The following is a 19,798-nucleotide window of genomic DNA, read 5'->3' on the forward strand; positions in this document are numbered from 1 at the left end:
TAGGAAACTTGAAAGGTCAACTTCATTGTTACGTGATCGGCGTCAGCAGTCTATGACTCATGGACCAGATTTGGCCTCCTGGTTGTTTCTGTACAGTCCATGAGTTAAATGTGTTTTTGATGTGTTTAAATGTTTCTTTAGTGGAAATCAAAAAAGGAATATTTTGTGACATGAAAATTATGTGAAATTCTATCTAAAAATAAAGTTTATCTAAAAATAAAGTTTCATTGAAACACGACCTCATTCATTTGTTTACATTTGTTCTGCTGCAACAGAGTTTGTATGTAGTGCTCTCACGCCTTTACGTGCTAGGAGGTACGTAATCACAAATCACAGTGATAAAGCTGTAACTCACCAGAATTTCAGCCGCTACACGTATCAACCATCTGTGTAAAGAGATCTTTTTAAAGATGAAATCCATAAAATCTCATTACAGATGAGCATTGAGGAAGAGCATTAACATTATCTGGGAGTTTTTTGTATTTTCTGGTTTTTTTGAGACAGGGACTTGCTCTGTTGCTCTGTCGCCCAGACTAGAGGGCAGTGGCAAGATCATGGCTCACTGTAGCCTCAACCTCCTGGGCTCAAGTGATCCTCCTGCCTTATCCTCCTGAGTAGCTAGTACTACAGGTGCCTCGCCACCACCCCCAGCCAATTTTTAACATTAGTTGTTTTAATAGAGAATACTAACTTTGAGCCCTAATTAAGCAAAGTTATTCCACCTCCCAAAAATGAATTGCATTCTCCTCATTAGTAGACCTTTATTACAAAAAATGATACTCAGCTGTTCTTATAGTGTTTTGAGTTTCGTCAACAGAATATTTTTGGAAATTTGTTCTCTTTCTTGAAATTAGCCAGTCACAAAAAAGACAAATACCCAAAGTGTTGAATATTCCTCATATAAATGGAACCATATGATACTTGGTTCCTAGAATCGTCAAATTCATAGAAATGGAAAGCAGAATAGAGGTTTTCAGGGGCTGCTGGTGAGAGCAGGGAATGGGGAGTTAGTGTTTAATGAGTAGAGTTTCTGTTTGGGGTGATGAAAAAGCTTTGAAAAGACGGTGATACTTGCACAGCATTGTCAATGTAACTAATGCCACTGAACTGTACATTTAGAATGCTATAAATGACAAATTTTATGTTATGTATGTATATATATACATGTGTGCGAATGTGTATATATAGATATCTCTTAAAAAGTATTTTTTAAATGCTTATTAATACAATGCCAGACACAGTAATTGCCCAATAGAAACTAGCCATTATGTTAATAGTAACAGACACAAAATAAATTGAGGTGTGAAAAGACCTCATGCATGGAAGACTGTAGGCGTCACAGAAACTATACTTTGATAGTATATATCATGTAATAAGGCAGTAGATTCAAAGCATTTAAGATGAAGGGGTAGCTTAGAGTAGGAGAGACAAAAGGATTTTCTTTAAAGATGGTGCTGGACGCGGTGGCTCATGCCTGTAATCCCAGCACTTTGGGAGGCCAACGTGGGCAGATCACAAGGTCAGGAGATCTAGACCACCCTGACCAACATGGTAAAACCCATCTCTACTGAAAATACGAAAATTAGCTGGGCGTGGTGGCACGTGCCTGTAATCCCAGCTACTTGGGAGGCTGAGGCAGGAGAATCGCTTGAACCAGGAAGTTGGAGGTTGCAGTGAGCAGAGATTGCACCACTGCACTCCAGCCTGGCGACAGAGCAAGGCTGTGTCTCAAAAAAAAAAAAAAAAAAAAAAAAGATAGTACTGTGCTTAAAAGGAGAGCTACTAGTATCAGTATCATGTATTTTTACTCAATTGATTTTTTTTTTAAGTTTTGTCATTTAAATGGTTTGCTTACAAAATAAGGTTATGTGGAATGTCTCATTCTACAAAAGTGTTGGATAAATGAAGTGTTTTGGTATTATAGGGACATAAATTCTGTATTTAAACATTGAGAAAAATGCTTCCCCTTTGCTTATTTTTAATTTTCATCACCATCTTCTTTTCCTAGGAAGATTCCTGATGTTGCACCCGTTGTAAGTGATCAGAAACCATCTGTATCAAAGTCTGGACGGAAGATTAAAGGAAGGGGCACAATTGTATGTGTGATAAGACTTTTTTTGAAATTATATATCTAAATAGGAAAAAATGTTTACCTATCATCAAAATCCTAGCTTTAATTTTAGATATAATACAAAATCTATTCAAGGAACTAATTTTATTTTCCATAATTATGGGAAGATGTTGCTGTTAGATCAAATTATTCTGCTGTGTTTGAATGGGTTTAATTGAGTCTAAAAAGAGGAACGTGTAAAACTGTCGGTATGCTGAGAAATCTGGCATGTTGAATAATCTAGGCTAATGAATGTATTCATTAAGACTGACGAGGAAAAGTTTATGTGCATTACAGGTGAATCTCTCAGCCTTGCCCATCTTTTTTAATGCCTCGTTTGAAATAACTTCACCCGAACCTAAAATAAAAATTAAAAAGAAAAAAAAAGGAAAAAGAAATAACTTTAGACCACCCTTTTGGCAACCTGAATCATTGCCTTTGACGGGATGATCTGAGATTGGATCTTTTACTTAACTCTGTCCTATAGCAGACTGTTGAGATGCATTTTTAAAAATAGTATTCTCTTTGTTTTTAAAGCGCTATCACACACCTCCAAGGTCAAGATCCTGTTCTGAGTCAGATGATGATGACAGCAGTGAAACACCTCCTCACTGGAAAGAGGAAATGCAGAGATTACGAGCATACAGACCACCTAGTGGAGAAAAATGGAGTAAAGGAGATAAGTAAGAGCTTTGAGTATAAGCACAATCCTGGGTCTGTTCTATTTTAAATGTTAAAGGGATTCGGTAAAATTCTGGACATTTCGTTAAAGATTCACAGTCAGAATTAGACTCTGACCAAAGGAAATACATTTGGGACTTCTTGGTGAAAGTAGTACTCTTAACTAGTTGGGCTTTTAAATCAAAATCCTGTTTTCCTTAACAAAAACTATAAGCCTGTATCTTTTAATGACCTCTTAGTCAATTTTAGAAATGATTAGGACTTAGAAATTATGTAGCAGATTCTTTTCTAGCCAGCCAGGTCAACGCTGAGCTCATTGGTGGATAGGAACACCCGCTCGTTGGTGGATAGGAACACCCACTCATTGGTGGATAGGAACACCCGCACTCAGTGTGCACATTGACTTTTGATCTCAGGGACTGTTGCTGCTTTAGAAGTATACGTATCTCGTACCTTCAGTTATGTCCCACAGGGGAATATTTATTTTAGGAAGGGGACAGGCCCCAGAATAGCTAGTGAAAAATATACTAATGGGACGCTGTGTATTCTTCATGGTAGAATTCTCTCTCTCTCTCTGGACATCCTGCAGAGTGGTTCGGAATTGGGAAAAGGAGGAGAAGGAATGCATCTGCTGTGTAAACGTGGCTCAGACACAGTGGTACTGAGGACTTTCAATTCTGAGCCTTGACATTACCACTGAGATTGTAAAGCTTGTATCTGTTTTTGTGTACTTTGTCCTCAGTTTCTGTTTTAAGTAGTTTACAGTCTTAGGGGAAATCTGGATTACTTCTGTGAGGTGGAGAAAAAACAAGATTCATGCTGGTTTCAAGCAGCTGTCCTGCATCTTTTAGAAAATCAACAAAATTGTTTGGGACCTTGTTTTGACATGCCCTCAAAAATTGTTTCTAGAGGCAGAGGGTTGTTAGCAGGTAACAGCCAGGAACTCTTGTGATTGAGTTCAGTAGTGTTCTTGTGATTAGTTGGTTTGATTTTCAAAAACATTTTCCCAACAAATGTAAGATTCTTTGTTTAGCTTAAAAAAAAAATCCTTTCATAAGTGAATCCGTTAGTAGATCTCAGTGTGTGTCTCTGAAAGTATAACAAGACCAGGCCTATAACTCTTTGATTCACGCTTCCTGTGTGTGCTTAACAAAGCTGCGTTTTAAGGCATAGAAAACGTGCTTATAAATCACTGCATGAATATTGTGTCCTTTCTGTAGGTTAAGTGACCCCTGTTCAAGCCGATGGGATGAAAGAAGCTTGTCCCAGAGATCAAGATCATGGTCCTATAATGGATATCATTCAGACCTTAGTACAGCAAGACACTCTGATGGCCACCATAAGAAACGCAGAAAAGAGAAAAAAGTTAAGCATAAAAAGAAAGGGAAAAAGCAGAAACATTGCAGAAGACACAAACAAACAAAGAAGAGAAGGATTCTTACGCTGTCTGACATAGAATCCTCAAAATCTTCCACTCGAAGAATGAAATCCTCTTGTGATAGAGAAAGGAGTTCTCGTTCTTCCTCAATATCGTCTCATCACTCATCAAAGAGAGACTGGTCTAAATCTGATAAGGATGTTCAGAGCTCTTTAACCCATTCCAGCAGAGACTCATACAGATCGAAATCTCACTCACGGTCCTACTCTAGAGGAAGCTCAAGATCAAAGACTGCATCGAAGTCCTCACATTCTCGAAGTAGATCGAAATCCAGATCTAGTTCCAAGTCTGGGCACCAAAAGAGAGCATCAAAATCACCAAGAAGAACAGCTTCTCAGTTAAGTGAAAATAAACCAGTTAAAACAGAACCTTTAAGAGCAACCATGGCCCAAAATGAAAATGTAGTAGTACAGCCTGTTGTAGCAGAAAATATTCCTGTAATACCACTGAGTGACAGTCCCCCCCCTTCAAGATGGAAGCCTGGACAGAAACCTTGGAAGCCCTCTTATGAGCGAATTCAGGAAATGAAAGCTAAAACAACCCACTTGCTGCCCATCCAAAGCACTTACAGTTTACCAAATATTAAAGAGACTGGTAGCTCAGCATCCTACCATAAAAGAGAAAAAAATTCAGAAAGTGATCAGAGCACGTATTCAAAATACAGTGATAGAAGTTCAGAAAGCTCACCAAGGTCAAGGAGCAGATCTTCTAGGAGTAGATCTTATTCCAGATCATATACAAGGTCACGTAGTCTAGCTAGTTCACATTTAAGGTCTAGGTCTCCATCATCTAGATCTCATTCACGAAGTAAATACAGTGATCATTCACAGTGTAGTAGATCATCTTCATATACTTCTGTTAGCAGTGATGATGGAAGACGAGCTAAGAGGAAACTTAGATCCAGTAGGAAAAAAAACAGCGTTTCACATAAAAGGCACAGCAGCAGCTCTGAAAAGACACTTCACAGTAAATATGTGAAAGGTAGAGACAGGTCTTCATGTCAGAGAAGGTATAGTGAGAGCAGATCATCTTTAGACTATTCTTCAGACAGTGAGCAGTCAAGTGTTCGGGCTACACAGTCAGCCCAAGAAAGAGAGAAGCAGGGCCGAATGGAAAGAACACATAACAAACAAGAAAAAAACAGAGGTGAAGAGAAATCCAAGCCTGAACGGGAATGCCCTCATTCAAAAAAAAGAACTTTGAAAGAGAATCTTTCTGATCACTTTAGAAATGGCAGTAAGCCCAGAAGGAAGAATTATGCTGGGAGTAAATGGGACTCTGAGTCAAATTCAGAACGAGATGTAGCTAAAAACAGTAGAAATGACTCGCAGCCATCCTCTGACAAGGAGGAAGGTGAGGCCACATCCGATTCCGAATCAGAGGGTAGTGAAATTCACATCAAAGTCAAACCCACAACAAAGTCGTCCACACATACCTCACTGCCTGATGATAAGGGCGCTTGGAAATCAAGCAGACAGCGCACATCAACCTCTGATTCTGAGGGATCTTGTTCCAATTCTGAAAGCAGTAGAGGAAAGCCACAAAAGCACAAACATGGGTCAAAGGAAAATCTTAAAAGAGAACACACCAAAAAAGTGAAAGAGAAATTGAAAGGGAAAAAAGACAAAAAGCACAAGGCTCCAAAGCGAAAGCAAGCATTTCACTGGCAGCCTCCACTAGAATTTGGTGAAGAGGAGGAGGAGGAGATTGATGACAAGCAGGTTACTCAGGAGTCAAAAGAGAAAAAGGTTTCTGAAAACAGTGAAACCGTAAAAGATAATATTCCAGAAACAGAGAAATCACGTGAAGAGGGCAGCCTTTCAGGTAAACATAATACAGCGACTCTTTCATCAGATCCTGATCAGTTTACTAAAGATGATAATAAACTCAGCATTTCTCCCACAGCTTTAAATACCGAGGAAAATGTGGCCTGTTCGCAAAGCATTCAGCATGTTGAAGAACGTGTTCCCAATGGAGTAGAAGATGTGCTTCAAACAGATGACAACATGGAGATCTGTACTCCTGATAGGAGTTCCCCCGCAAAGGTAGAGGAGGCTTCCCCTCTGGGAAACGCACGCCTTGATACCCCAGATACAAACGTCGTTCTGAAGCAGGATATGGCAGCAGGACATCCTGCAGCAGTGGTAGTAAAACAGGAAAGCAGCGTGTCTGAAAGTAAAGTGCTGGGTGAAGTGGGGAAACAGGACAGTGGCTCTGCTGGCTTGGCTAGTGCTGGAGAAAGTTCCGGGAAGAAGGAGGTGGCTGAGAAGAGCCAGGTCAACCTCATTGATAAGAAATGGAAGCCCCTGCAAGGTGTGGGGAACCTGGCAGCACCCACTGCTGCCACATCCAGTGCTGTGGGAGTTAAGGCGTTGACCACTGTGGCCGAAGTGAAACCACAAGGCTTGAGAATAGAAATTAAAAGCAAAAATAAAGTTCGGCCTGGGTCTCTCTTTGATGAAGTAAGAAAGACAGCGCGCTTAAACCGTAGACCAAGAAATCAGGAGAGTTCAAGTGATGAGCAGACGCCCAGTCGGGATGGTGACAGCCAGTCCAGGAGTCCGAGTAGATCTCGAAGCAAGTCTGAAACCAAATCGAGACACAGAGCAAGGTCTGTCTCCTACAGTCATTCAAGAAGTCGGTCGAGAAGTTCCACGTCTTCTTATCGGTGAGCAGTATTCTCTTTTTTTTCTCCCAAAGAGGGTCTTTTGTTGTTTAGCTTGGAAGAATATCAGAATTAGGGACAGAAACACTATTTCCAAAGATCTTGAAAGGAAGAGAAGTCTTGTGTGATTCAGAATTGAGGACATAGGGAGAGGGAATTCAGGAGGAGAAATTTGGGCTCGGTTTACAAAACTCTATTACTGTCAATTTAAAGCTCCCTGTCAGTAGAAATGAGTTCCCATGATAGGTTGTAAGTTCTCCATCTTTAAAGGTGTGAGACTGCTCTCTTGCCAGTGAACAGTGCCTTAGAATGGAATCCTAAATTGGCAGAATATATAGAATTTGCAGATCATTACTCTAACCTTTCAGTTTAGACATGTGGAAGGTGAGGGCCAGAGAGGCGGTTACCTGCCGAAGACATGCATACATCTTAGTTTAGATGCGGGGGTGGGGGAGTAGGGGTAAAAATGATCATCTTTAGATTTTTTGCTGTTGTTTGAAAGGCAACAAAAGAATTTAAAACATCCTTATCTCATCTTTGTCACTCTGCACTTTCATGAAAAGGTTTTTGTCGTTATAAATTACATCATAACTTTTGTTGTCAGCATAGAATGGATAACACAGATGAGAATTAAAAATGGAAAAAATACTGTGATGGTAATAAGTTAATAAGCAGTTGTGTTGCATTGTTTTCTTTTCCTCGTAAACATGTTGTGGTTTTACCTGTCTCTTACTCATATCCCTTGTTATATTGTGCTTGATATTCATCATGTGAACTGAAAGTAGCATACGAATCTGTAACGCTGTTTTCCTTTCTGGTTATTCATCAGTCTTTCTTCGCTTGCCTACCCAGACTCCTTCCTAAACAAGGAGCCGCCAGGGGCCGTCACAGGCTGTCTGTGCTCACTCTCTTTTGCCCTCAGTTGTGCACTTGCTGCCTTAGTTTACTGATGAAGCTTTCAGGCATTATGATGGCCAGTGCCATGGCGTGTTCAGCCTCATTTCTGGAGCCCTCTGCAGGCTCTCCTTCTCCCACTCGGCTGGTTCATCCTGCTGGCGGAGGCTTCTCTTCTTCCTCGTGGCCTTTTCTCTCTTAGTTCCTGTTGCTAGATGCAGTTGCCTGTTGAGCGACGCCCGCTTCCTGTCTGCTTATGGTCTGCCTTACCATTTACACAGAGACAGCCCTGAGCTGTCGGTGATGCTGGCCACTCTCCTCATTTACCTTCTCATCTCTGCCTTGGACTTGGCAGTGTTTCATTTTGCAATGAAGACAGCAAGGCATAGATAGAAAGGCTAAGGGACTTGTTCTAGGCTATGCAGCTAACAGGTAGTGGACTGAGATGGATAAGCCTGGGTGCTGCCCTGCCTCCCTGTTCTGGATACCTGCCTGGCCTGACTTCCCCACTAGGATATGAACTCCATGAGGTCAGGAACTGCGTCTTACTCATTCAGTCACCTCACAGGGTGTGGCTTTATAATTTTTGGTTGAATAAATGACTACAATCTTATTAGAACATAATGTATTCATTTTCTTGCAGATAAACTGGAAGCAGGTCATGTCTTCCAAAACATAACTGCATACTGAATAAAACCTGTGGTGATATTACATAATGTCACCTATACATAGAGGTATTGTTCTGTTCTTGAATGACAGGCTTAAAGGAGGGGAGAAGGGTGGGGAGCCAAGTGAATGCAGAGGGGCAGAATTGTACTGCTTACGTTTCTGCTTGTTTTACTGAGTATTAAAGAGATGTAAAGAATAAAAAAATGATTGAAGGATAAAAAGCCATATAATACATACTCATGTACCTGCCATCCAGCTTAAAGAACAGAGCTTTGACGCACCAGAGCCATCCTAGCTGTGCTCCTGTCCCAGAGTTAACCGTTATTCTAAACTTTGGTTATAATATTGCCTTCTTTATAGTTTTACCCCAGATGTTTCTATCTTTATACAATGTTATGTTTGCACCTTTTATAAATAAAATCCTTTTATATATGTAGATGTTCTACATTTGCCTTCTTCATTCAACCTTGTATTCTAGAGATATATCCTTGCTGATTACATGTAGCTGTAGTTCATTCATTTTCTTACTTCAGAATATTTCATTATATGTCTCTACCTGAATTGTTTTCACCCATTCTACCATTGATGGAGATTTGGCTTACTTTCTTTTCAGTGTTACTGGTGTTATAAATCAGGCTCCTATGAACATACTTGTGCCAACCTTTTCTTGTTTTTCTTTATTTTATTCTGTTTGGTTTTAACCATTGTTGTTTTGAGATTGCCTCATTAGCTGTCACTGTCATGTCCACTGTGACGAGTTTGTGAGAGGCCTTTCTTCTTGTTGTGTTTTCCCCTTCCTGCCCTACTAGTAATTTTAATACCATGGTGAGTTAACATAATTACATATTTTTTCAATTGCTTTGATTGTAGATCAAGAAGCTACTCTAGAAGTCGGAGCAGAGGATGGTATAGCAGAGGCCGAACCAGAAGCCGGAGCAGTTCCTACCGGAGTTACAAAAGTCACAGGTGAGCTTGTGATCTCACCCTGCAGTGTGGTGTCCATCGTGTCCACTTTTTAAGGCTACATAGGCAGAGGCGGGTAGTTGTTGAGAAGAATCACGTCATTACTGAATATAATACTGGCCTGTTTTCTTCCTGTGAAAGAGCTGTGGAATTCTTGACTATTCCTCTGTTGGAATCTTAGCAGAGTGAGGCAAGAGAAGCAGTAGAAGTATTTAGGAAGCCCTGATTCCTGCCTCTGCCTCCCCACATAGATCTTCCCTAACCTAGGTTTACATCTGCATTCACCTCTTGACATGGTTAGAAATTGGGATAGGAAGATTGTAGAGCGGGCACCAAGAGGAAGAAGTGCATGTACTGGGGGAAGGGTGGCCCCAGACTTCTAGTGCTAGCTTCTTTCCCTCTTTTGCCTCTGAGGTATTTTCTACTGCTGCTGCGTCACTTTACTTACAAAAGTCCTACCTGTGCAGACCTCTCCCCCTACCTAGTGACTTGATATGCATCTCAGAGAAAAACTGCATAAAACTGCATCTTATGAAATCCAATTGGCTTTTTTAAAAATCCAGTATGCTTTTGATGTGAAAAAAAAAAAAAAAAAAAAAATACAGCTGTGGGATTTCACTGTATTTTCACCTTGATGGGCAAATAAATGTCTAGATATAATAAATGTTTGGTATAGCTTGTCCTGCCCTGATTTATAAGACGATGGTCCTTCATGTGATTAATATTAGGACGTCCAGCAGGAGCAGATCCAGGAGCAGCTCATATGATCCCCACAGTCGGTCCAGGTATGAACAGAGATTGGGAAACCACCAGTGGGGCAGAACTGAAAGGTTTTGTTTGATAAACTCTTAGTTCAAAGCGGTATTTTATTGAATAACTAAATGCATATATTTGTCTCCTGAAACCGTACCTTTTCTTTTTTTTTTTTTTTTTTTGAGACGGAGTTTTGCTCTTGTTTCCCAGGCTGGAGTGCAATGGCGCGATCTCGGCTCACCGCAACCTCCGCCTCCCGGGTTCAGGCAATTCTCCTGCCTCAGCCTCCTGAGTAGCTGGGATTACAGGCACACGCCACCATGCCCAGCTAATTTTTTGTATTTTTAGTAGAGACGGGGTTTCACCATGTTGACCAGGATGGTCTCGATCTCTTGACCTCGTGATCCACCCGCCTCGGCCTCCCACAGTGCTGGGATTACAGGCTTGAGCCACCGCGCCCGGCCACCTTTTCTAAATGAGGTCTTTTTGACAAGTTTTATGTGTTGACCCATTGTACTCCAGTGTCAGAAATGACAATGTCCAACTGTAATGGCAGGTGTTTATTGAATATAGTTGCCTATAAAGAGCCACCAGATTCCAACTAACTCGTTAATGTTGTGATAGTTTTCAATACAGAAAAGAAATTAATATTTTTCTCTTTAATTATGGTAAGTCTCATTTGGGGCGATTGTTAAATGTTTCCAGTACTTGTTTTGGAACTGTGTTCTTATGCTGTCACCTGGTGCCCATGTTCTAAGCTAGGACACTCCTAAGATCCTAAAAAGAAACAGGAACATATGAGTATTTGAGTGGGAACATTTAGTGTGTGTCATTGCCGTTAAAGCAGGTCCTACACCTACGACAGTTACTACAGCAGGAGCCGGAGTCGAAGCAGAAGCCCGAGAAGCGACAGCTACCACCGAGGCAGAAGCTACAATCGGCGGTCCAGGTGGGTCTCTCTCCGTGAGCACACTGCAGGCCACTGTGGGCACCTGATGTGGGAGGTGGGTTGCTAGTGGAAGAGTAAGTGCTGTGACCTTCCAAGGACAGAAATACTTCCTCTTAAATCTGAAGAACCCGCACGCAGCCACTGCAAGTGGCTTTTATATTAAGAGTTGCCAGGTAATATTTGTTGGTTATTGTTAGTGTTTGAGTCTAAGAAGGGTTTTTATGTATCCACATATCTTGGACAAACCTTTCTTTTGGAAAGAAGGTCACCCACACCATGGCCACTTGCTTAAATAGAACTACTTGCTAGCAGTAGCCAGTTTCTCCTTGTTTTTTAATTTAAAAAACAACATAATGTCATTTGCTTCAGCATCAGGATTGAGGTTTATATGTTGCCAATTATTGAGTAAAATACATTTTTTATGTATTATGTACTATGTTTAACGTACTTTGGCTTCTAGGAAGGTCTTATTGTTAGTTTTGTACTGTCCCTTTCTGGTGGCCTCTGATCTTGCCTTCTCCTATCCATTGTAACTGCAGTCATCCTTGTAAATATCAGTATGATCTGGACGCTTCCTTGCTTACCAGGTCCAGCCTCCTCAGCATCAACCGCAGCTCAGATTCTTTCTGGCTTCTCTCCTTAAAAGTGCCAGGACCTTTCCTTCTTCCTGGAGACACACGTACCCTTTTCGCCATCTCCCCTTTTGCTTCTTGAAATGGCCGGTTCCCATCTCCCCTGCAGGCCTCCACTGTCCCTGGACAGCCCTCCCTGATGCCTAGTCCTGCGGTATGCTCCCTCCCGTGTGCCTCTAAGACAGCCCTTGTTCCTCCTGCAGCTCTCCTTGTCCCTAAATTATTTGTCTTGCCCAATATTCTATTCTGTCCTTGAACCCCAGAGAACTATACTTGGTTTCGTTCGTGTGTGTGTGTGTGTGTGTGTGTGTGTGTGTTCCCAGCATCTTGCAAAATGCCTGGCTCTCAGTGAATGTTTTTCAAAATAACTGAATGTGTTCATGCCTAGAGCCACTCGCACCCCTCTTTGGTTAGGTTTCCATTTCTTTAATGAAACTATTTGTGCACCTTTTCCCCATTACTTTCTCAGGTAATCTATTCAAATATCAATACTCATTTTAGGTAACATGGGAAACTATTCTGCTCATTGGTTTCTTTTCTTTTTGGTGGTCCCAGCATTTGCATGAATGAATTTCACACAAATTTCCTAAGATGTGGTGTTTGTTTATTTTATCTTGGTATTACTACAACTTGTCATTTAAAACATCTTTGAAAAGTCCACCGTGTTGCCGTAGTCAGTACCTACCGATCCACGTCAGTCTGAGCGGCTTGAAAACATCAATAGTGCTTTCAAGCCACCCATTTAAAAAAAAATGTAAGAGGAATTCACAGGTTTTATAGTTACAAGGTTTTTGTACATTTTGTTTTGTTATTACAGGAGTTGTAGATCATACGGCTCTGACAGTGAAAGTGACCGAAGTTACTCTCATCACCGGAGCCCCAGTGAAAGCAGCAGATATAGTTGAAAGGTCCTTTTTTTGGATACAAATTATATCTTATTTGTAAATATCTGGCAACTTAAAAACTTAAGAAACTTAATAACAGTCTGTTGTTCTATTTCAATATCAGAGGTGAATTTGAAAGATAGACACTTCTTAATTGTTACTCCTTCATTTACATGTGTGCAGAAGAATTTAAAATACAGATAGGTCTCCTAAAAATATTTTTATGCCACATTTTACAGTAGCCAACTATGGAAATGAACTTCATTTTCTTGAATCAAGAAATCGTGAAATTTATCTAAGTATAATTTACAATATTATTTTAAGACTATTTCTCTATTTCACGTATTCCTTAGAATACAGATCCGTTTTGCCTGTTTTTCCGGTTTTAGCATATATGCTGCCAAGCATAGAACTGTGAATGAGAACTGTTAAAGGCGGCCAAATATTTATATACTGATTACATCAAGTCTTGTACATATGTGCTCTAAAAACAAACCACCCAGAACTGATACTGTGAGTAGCCAGGAGTATAAGGCAGGGGCTCTGGGGTTCTTAATTCATTCCTAACTTCTTTGATATTTCGCAGGATGAGGAAAGTGGCCATCATACATCCCACACAGCCTGTATTACTTCAGGCTTGTGGGCAAGGTTAAGAAGAATCAATCAGCCTTAACTATAAATACCTACACTGTCTCCAAGGATTTACTATTTTACATTCTTTTTAATCAATACCGATCAGAAGTCTAGGTTATAAAGACAATTCTATTCCACTTCATGTTTTGGTGCTTGGTAACTTTTGGTGCCTCTTTAAGCATCACTCTTATATTAAAACAGCATAAAAGAGAAAAATGAAATTCAAAAAAATCACTGGCACCAAAAATGGTTTATTCTGAGCTGTCTTCACTTTATTTGGGGGGCTTCTCTCAAGTACAGGTGTGGGTTGGGGTACCTAGAGCAGACAGGATTGGCAGCAGGAGATGTTGGCCGCTCAGGTCTGCTGCGTGTGTGTGCCTCTGGAAGAGTGAAGAACGGACTCAAAAGGAACACCAAAATCTGCCCGCCAGCATCCTGGAGACCTTTTGCAGGGCTTTCACGTCCTTCACGTCCAGGATATTACAGCGGCAGCTGACCTGTCGCAACCGGCACGTTCTTCCTGTTGCTGTGACCTGCAGCTGACTCGATGAAGCCTTGTTTAACCCGACCCAGGTGCAAGAGACAGGGCAAGGGGGATAGACGGGGTGGCATAAATCACATGTTTTCATGGCTTTGGGTGGTTCCTCCACAAATAATTTGACCTGTAAAAACTAGTCTGTGTTTTTTTTTTTTAAACTTCACTTTGAATTTGTTCCCCAAGTGTACTTAATCACCTTAGTGCCAGTTTAATCCAGTTATGCAGAAGAAATTAATATTGGATACCTGATGTAGAAATTGGCACCACCCTACCACAGGCCTTGTCTGGTGTATTTGGGAAGTGGGAAAGAGCCCTCAGTTGGAGGGAGCTGACAACCATTGGTGGAGGAAGGGTGCCCTTGGATGTATTAAAATTATCACCCAAAGAAGGTATGAAAACAGGGTAAGGTGGTCAGTTGTTTGCCAGGTCAGTAGACAGAAGTACATAAGAAAACAGGACTTAGGCCAAACGAACAATACTAGATTCTGAATACAAAAGAGTGTGATTTATATTAAAGGTTGCCTGCAAAGGACAATGTTACTACTACTCAGCAGGAAGAAATGCATTCAGAGCCCAAGCAGAAACTGCCAGATCTAATTAGGTTAAGAAAAGTTACCTTTGTCTGTTGCTGTGTGACACATCACCCCAAATTTAGCGGTTTAAAGCACCACCCATTTAGCAGTTCTGTAACTTGTGGTTCTGGCGCAGTGTGACTATATTCTCTGCTCAGGGTCTCACGGGGCTGAAATCGAGGGTTGGCAGGACAGCGTTCCTTCATGGAGGCTCCGGGGAAGAGTCTGCTTCCGGGCCCATTTAGGCTGTTGGCAGAATCCAGTTCCTAGCGGGCTCAGCTGGGCGTCCCTCTCACCTCCTCAGGGCTGCCTGCATTCCTCCTCGTGTGGTCCCTCCAGCTTCCAGCCGGCCTTCGCGTCCCGCTCTTGCTCATGCTTCATGTCTCTGTCCCGTCCTCTGTTTTAGGGGCATGTGATTAACTCAAGCCCACAGATATGTTTTAAGGTCGATTGTGCACAGCACATCATTGCAGGAGTGCCGTCTCATCATGTTCACGGGCTCCGGACAGTAGCTCACTGAAAGGGGGAGGGGCATTTTTGAATTCTGCCTGCCACAGGCAGTAACTGCCCGTCTCAGCGGTGGGTGGAATTTTATCCAGAAAAGATAGTCCCTAGAAGCCTCATTTCTTTTCTCCATGGGAAAGGACAGCCCTCTGCTGCCACGTTCAACTTGTATGTTTACTGACAGAATGAACTACAAAAATAGCTTTTCTTCCTAAAGGGGATTATTGTATATTTTGAAGTTATTTTTTAATAAAATTGAATTATGTTGTGTATTGTGCTTCTTAATAGGAAATGCATTATTGGACTGTTTTTGTACCATCCTGTTCATTGCTAGTATTGCTCAAAAACTCTATGAAATACTTTTGTACATATTAGCAATGTCTAATTTGTATACGATTCAGTTTAATTTCCCTAAAACTTGAAAGGGGACCTTGTAGAAATTAAAGTATATACTTAGTCTAAGTCCAGGTCTGTGCCTGTTTCATCTCTTTGCCGGCCCCGCCAGTGAAGACACCTCATCTCCCTTGGCAGCTGAGTGTTAGGGGTGGGTGTAGGAGGTGGAGCTAGAGAGAGAACACCAGGCAGCGGTGCTGGCCTACACAGGTCAGCAGTAATGGTGTTCGTCTTCCTCCCCTGGAAACTCCGGATTTCCTCTACACTGTTGTCATCCAGCTGAAGTGACCTGCATAAAGATGTCTGCTCTGGAGGGATATGTCCCATCCCGTCTGTGAGTTGCCGCCTGCAGCCTCTACCCTTCCCTCCCTCACGGCAGGCAGACAGCACATACCACGCCTCCCAGAGAAAACACTCCTGGTGATATTTTTAGCATACACATAAGAATTTGCAGGGGAAGTACAATTAACTTTTGTCTCCGAACTGAAAGGAATGTGAATTTTCTTAGTGAATACAACATAGCTTTTCATTGTAGGTAAACTTCTCACTTGCAGATACTCAGTTTTTAAACTGAGTTAACAGTGGACTCCTTAGTTGGGCAACTCCTGAAATTTGTCAAATCTGGATGCATTCTTTTAAAATGTAAAGAAACTGCAGGATCAAGTTCTGTTAGTGGTAAGCTTGATCAGTTGGGCAGTATTGGGGGGAAATGTGACTGTTCTGCATTAGCTGGTTATTAAATAGGTGGGAAGAGAATTCAAGGAAAATGCCCCTCTTGCAAGAGACTGTGGACACTAACTGGATATCATTGTTTAGAAGAGACACGAGGTGGCCGGGCATGGTGGCTCACGCCTGTAATCTCAGCACTTTGGGAGGCCGAGGCAGGTGGATCACTTCAGGTCAGGAGTTTGAGACCAGCCTGTCCCAACTTGGTGAAGTCCCATCACTACTTAAAAAGAGGGGCTCTGGTCACTTTCTCAAGGCAAATGCTGAGCCTTGGAGTATTGCAAACTAGTGTGGTCAGGTGAGAGGATGTAGAGCCACGTCTCACCAGGTGGAAGGGACTGGTTTTGGGAACAGAATTGACTGCTGCTGCCCACAGTGAGGTGAGAGCCTGCAGGCCCATGATGGAACGGACTGGGAAGAGAGCGGGAAGTTCTTAGATGCTGTAAAAGCCTCTCAGGAGTCCAGAGGGGTCAGAGGAGGAGTTGGGTACTCTGAAAGAACACCTGTTCACCTCAGGACAGACTGGGAAGCTTGTCAGTGCCGGGTAAGTGCAAGGCAAGGAGAGCCTGCCCTGGCCACATACACACAGGGGTAGGAGGCTTGAGTGGTCTTGTCCTCAAAAAGTTTCAGGACAAGGTAGAGGGAGTGCTGCCTTGCTGCTGACTCCCTCCTCGCTGTGAATCAGAAGACCCCAGGTGGGCCTGCTGCCTCTTGGGAGACCCCAGACCTACCACCTACGAACTATAGCCCATCTCCCTAGACAGCTGAGCCTCACAGCCTGCAGAACCAGGCTAGCCTGGAGACGGTTGCGTCTCTTCAGCCAAGAGCCATGACTACATCAGGGTAAAAGAAGGAGTGGCCACTTGTATTTCTAGTGCTTTGGGAGGCCAAGGCAGGATTATTTGAGGCCAAGAGTTGAAGACCAGTCTGGACAACAGAGCAAAACAGAACAAAAAAGTAGCCGGGCATGGTGGCGTATAGCTATAGTCCCAGCTACGCAGAGGGCTGAGGTGGGAGGGTCACGAGCCCAGGAGGTGGAGATGGCAGTGAGCCATGACTGCAACTGCCCAGCTTGGGCAACAGAGCAAGACCCAAAGAACAAACACAGTGACCTGAGGTCTCAGGATAAACACCTACATTCTGCGTCTTGAGCCCTGCTCCTGGGCCTCCTGTGGCTCCTAAACCCTGAAAGGGTAGTGGCGCGCCCAGACGTGACACCCAACAAGGGTGCTCACCCCTTCCCAGCCTGCAGAAAAGTCTGCCTCCCAGTGGACCTGGCCCACAGGTTGGGTGACTAGGCTGGCACTGCACCAGCCCCTGGTCACCTAGGACCTCTAGCAGCTAAAATCTCTCAGTCCAGGTTCCCAGAGAAAGCCTTAAGAGTCCCCACTGACCTCAATGCCTCCAGCCTAATTTGATTTCATTTGGAAGAAACAGGAGGACTTCTCAGCAGCAATTCTACGGTACAGTCCTTAAGGACTCCAGGCCAGAACCAGACTGCCTGGGTTCGAGTTCTCCTCTGCCATTTCCCAGTTGGGTAGCCGGAAAGAGGATACTTTGCTTGATCTCTAAAATTCGGCTTACCTGAAAAATCAGTGCTAGGGATTCCTCCCTCCTAGAACTGTGGTGTATTAACTGTTTAGAAAACAAATCATGTACCAGTGGCTCCGAGGTGGTGGCCCCTGAGGTGGTGCCTCTAGGTGAAGTGGAGGAGTCCACAGGGTTCAAGTGTAGGGCCAGGCTCAGTCACTAGTGAGAGGCCCGAGGTCCCAGAACCAACAGGGCAGGGGAGGATCCTAGAAGCTTTGAGAGACCTGAAACGGCAAAGCCATGATGTTGATGCTGAGAGGGAACCAGGCAACCTGCCAGTCTGCATGAGGCCCCCAACCCAGGGCAGCTGTAACCTATTCATGCTGGGCTCAGTGGAGGCAGAATTCAGGTGCAACCTCCACATTTACCCCACCCCACCCCATCCCAGCGGATTCATGTTTCCCTGCCCTGCAGGGCCTTGGGTCAGCACCTAGTGGGTAGCTTTGCACTTCCCTGCCACCCCACCGACCCCGTGCTGTGCGAGTTGAGTTGCATGGCCTATGTTGACTGGCATTGCCCACTCTGCTCTCCCTCTTCCCCAGGCTCAACTACACACAGCTCTATGCCCTCTGGGCAGACTCAAGCCTGCCTTGCTTCCCCACACACATGCTCACCCACAGCCTGGGCTGCTCCTTCCAGCTTCAGTCGGGTTGAATCTGGTTTCCCCAGCCAAGCCTGGGGACAGGAGGCATGGAGGATAGACACTCAGGGAAATTGAGAGAAAGCCCATGAGCTGTCCTCTAGAGGCAGGGGCATGGCTTTGCTGACCTTGCTGAGACCTACTCCCAAATCTGTGAAGGACCACTGAACTCTGCCCTAGCTGGGTGAGCCGTCTCCACACTTCTGACTCGCCTCTGGGGCACGCAGCTCTGGCCTACAGGTCGTCTCCCCAGTAAGTCCGTCCCTCCCTCCAGCAAGCCTGCCTTGACCTCCCCTGAAGTGAGGCTCCTGTTGCATGCTCCTCATCAGGACCAAGAGAGAAATTCAGCCTCTGTTCACTGCCACCGAACAGATGCCCCAGTCCCACAGGAATTGCAACTCCACTCACCAAATCCCCTCCGGTTCCTGCAGGTGCTAAACCGTCTCCACCTCCTGGCCTTGGCAGGGGCTGTCATTGCCTGGAAAGACTTCCACTCCCTCATTGCTCTAGTTAATGTTCAAGTTCAAGCCTCAGCTCTGAGCAGGCCTCTGGGTCCACCAGACAGCTCTTCAAACACTCCTTCCTGCCACGTCCAGTGTGACCAGGTGCTCACAGCTGCTCACAGAGCTCAGGCTCTGCGCTGGGACTCCCCAGCCAATGAGCCTGCAGCCGAGGCCTTCAGGGAGACTGAGTGACTCCCCACCACCCGTCCCCTCCCTTCTCACCCAACCTCCAGGCCCTCCTGCAGCTTCACTGCTGCAGCCATGGCCCCAACAGCACACCACAGGACCGGCATCGCTGCCTCAGTCGCGCTGGCAACACCCGCTGTCAAGCTTTGGCGTGTCTATGCAGCTCTCTCTGCCAGGCTCCTTCCAGCCCGTGGAGGGGTCCCCTCTCCCCACCTCCCTTTCCCCTGCTCCTGATGCTGATGCCTACCTGAGCCTCGGAGTCCTTATCCAACCAGTGCGCATGCAGCCCCTCCCTTGCTGCCTCCTGGGCCAGTGCTAAGCTCCACTGTGAGTCAGATAAGGAAGCGGACTGGGAGGAAGAGGCAGAAGGTACCCTCAGGGGACTGGCGTCAGTTGCTCCGGCCTGGGCTTAGCCCGAGGTATCTGGGAACTGAGCCAGGTGTCTGTGCACCCATGCAGGTGCAGGATGTATGCAGCAGCTGCGAAGGGCGTCCAGAGGCCTCAGGTTTGGCCCCTGAGATATCTTCTCCCTGGCTCTGGGACAGCCTTGTCCCGAGGCCCTCTGTATTCTGGCGGAGAGTGGGGGTGGGGGAGGAGGCCCTTGCAATCTGATGGGCCAGACCATCAGGTTACTTCATGGCGCCTGCCTAAGACCCTGGTCTCTCCTCCATTTCCTCCTCTGGCACCTAGAACCAAGTCACCCACTCATGAGTAGGGCAGCACACCCAGGGGACTGTGCTGCAGCTGGACGTGGACCTGCATGTAAACACAAGAGCACGTGTGGGAGGGACGTGGGATATCAGCATGGGGGCGACGTGGGAGTGACCCAGGATGGGCAGCAGTCAGTTTGGGGATGCCCACAGAGGCCCCTCCTC

At 44.4% G+C, this 19,798-nt stretch overlaps 1 protein-coding gene and 1 long non-coding RNA gene across 13 annotated transcripts in view; one reads left to right on the top strand and one right to left on the bottom strand.

The window, feature by feature from the left end:
• Positions 1-15,350, top strand: part of NKTR (natural killer cell triggering receptor) — a 46,482-nt gene extending 31,132 nt beyond the window's left edge. For 5 of the 12 annotated variants that reach the window (XM_032264191.1, XM_032264199.1, XM_032264200.1 and 2 more), the window contains 7 exons: positions 2,009-2,096; positions 2,648-2,793; positions 4,012-6,897; positions 9,328-9,423; positions 10,149-10,205; positions 11,018-11,122; positions 12,572-15,350. In XM_032264191.1, coding sequence (XP_032120082.1) covers positions 2,009-2,096; positions 2,648-2,793; positions 4,012-6,897; positions 9,328-9,423; positions 10,149-10,205; positions 11,018-11,122; positions 12,572-12,659 — 3,466 coding nt within the window. In that variant the 3' untranslated portion in view covers positions 12,660-15,350. Of the gene's footprint in view, positions 1-2,008; positions 2,097-2,647; positions 2,794-4,011; positions 6,898-9,327; positions 9,424-10,148; positions 10,332-10,637; positions 11,123-12,571 lie in introns of all 12 variants that reach the window. The other 7 variants (XM_032264196.1, XR_004264524.1, XR_004264525.1 and 4 more) reach the window with 7 other exon arrangements.
• On the bottom strand, positions 1,819-3,949 carry LOC116540630. Its single transcript, XR_004264527.1, has 2 exons — positions 3,153-3,949; positions 1,819-3,103 (listed from the first exon to the last, which is right to left on the bottom strand). It is a non-coding gene; the product is annotated as an uncharacterized LOC116540630 (long non-coding RNA).
• Positions 15,351-19,798: the final 4,448 nt, after the last annotated feature.

This window comes from Sapajus apella, unplaced genomic scaffold, assembly GCF_009761245.1.
Source record: "Sapajus apella isolate SASKATOON/1434 unplaced genomic scaffold, GSC_monkey_1.0 scaffold143, whole genome shotgun sequence".
Taxonomy (NCBI): Eukaryota; Metazoa; Chordata; class Mammalia; order Primates; family Cebidae; genus Sapajus; species Sapajus apella.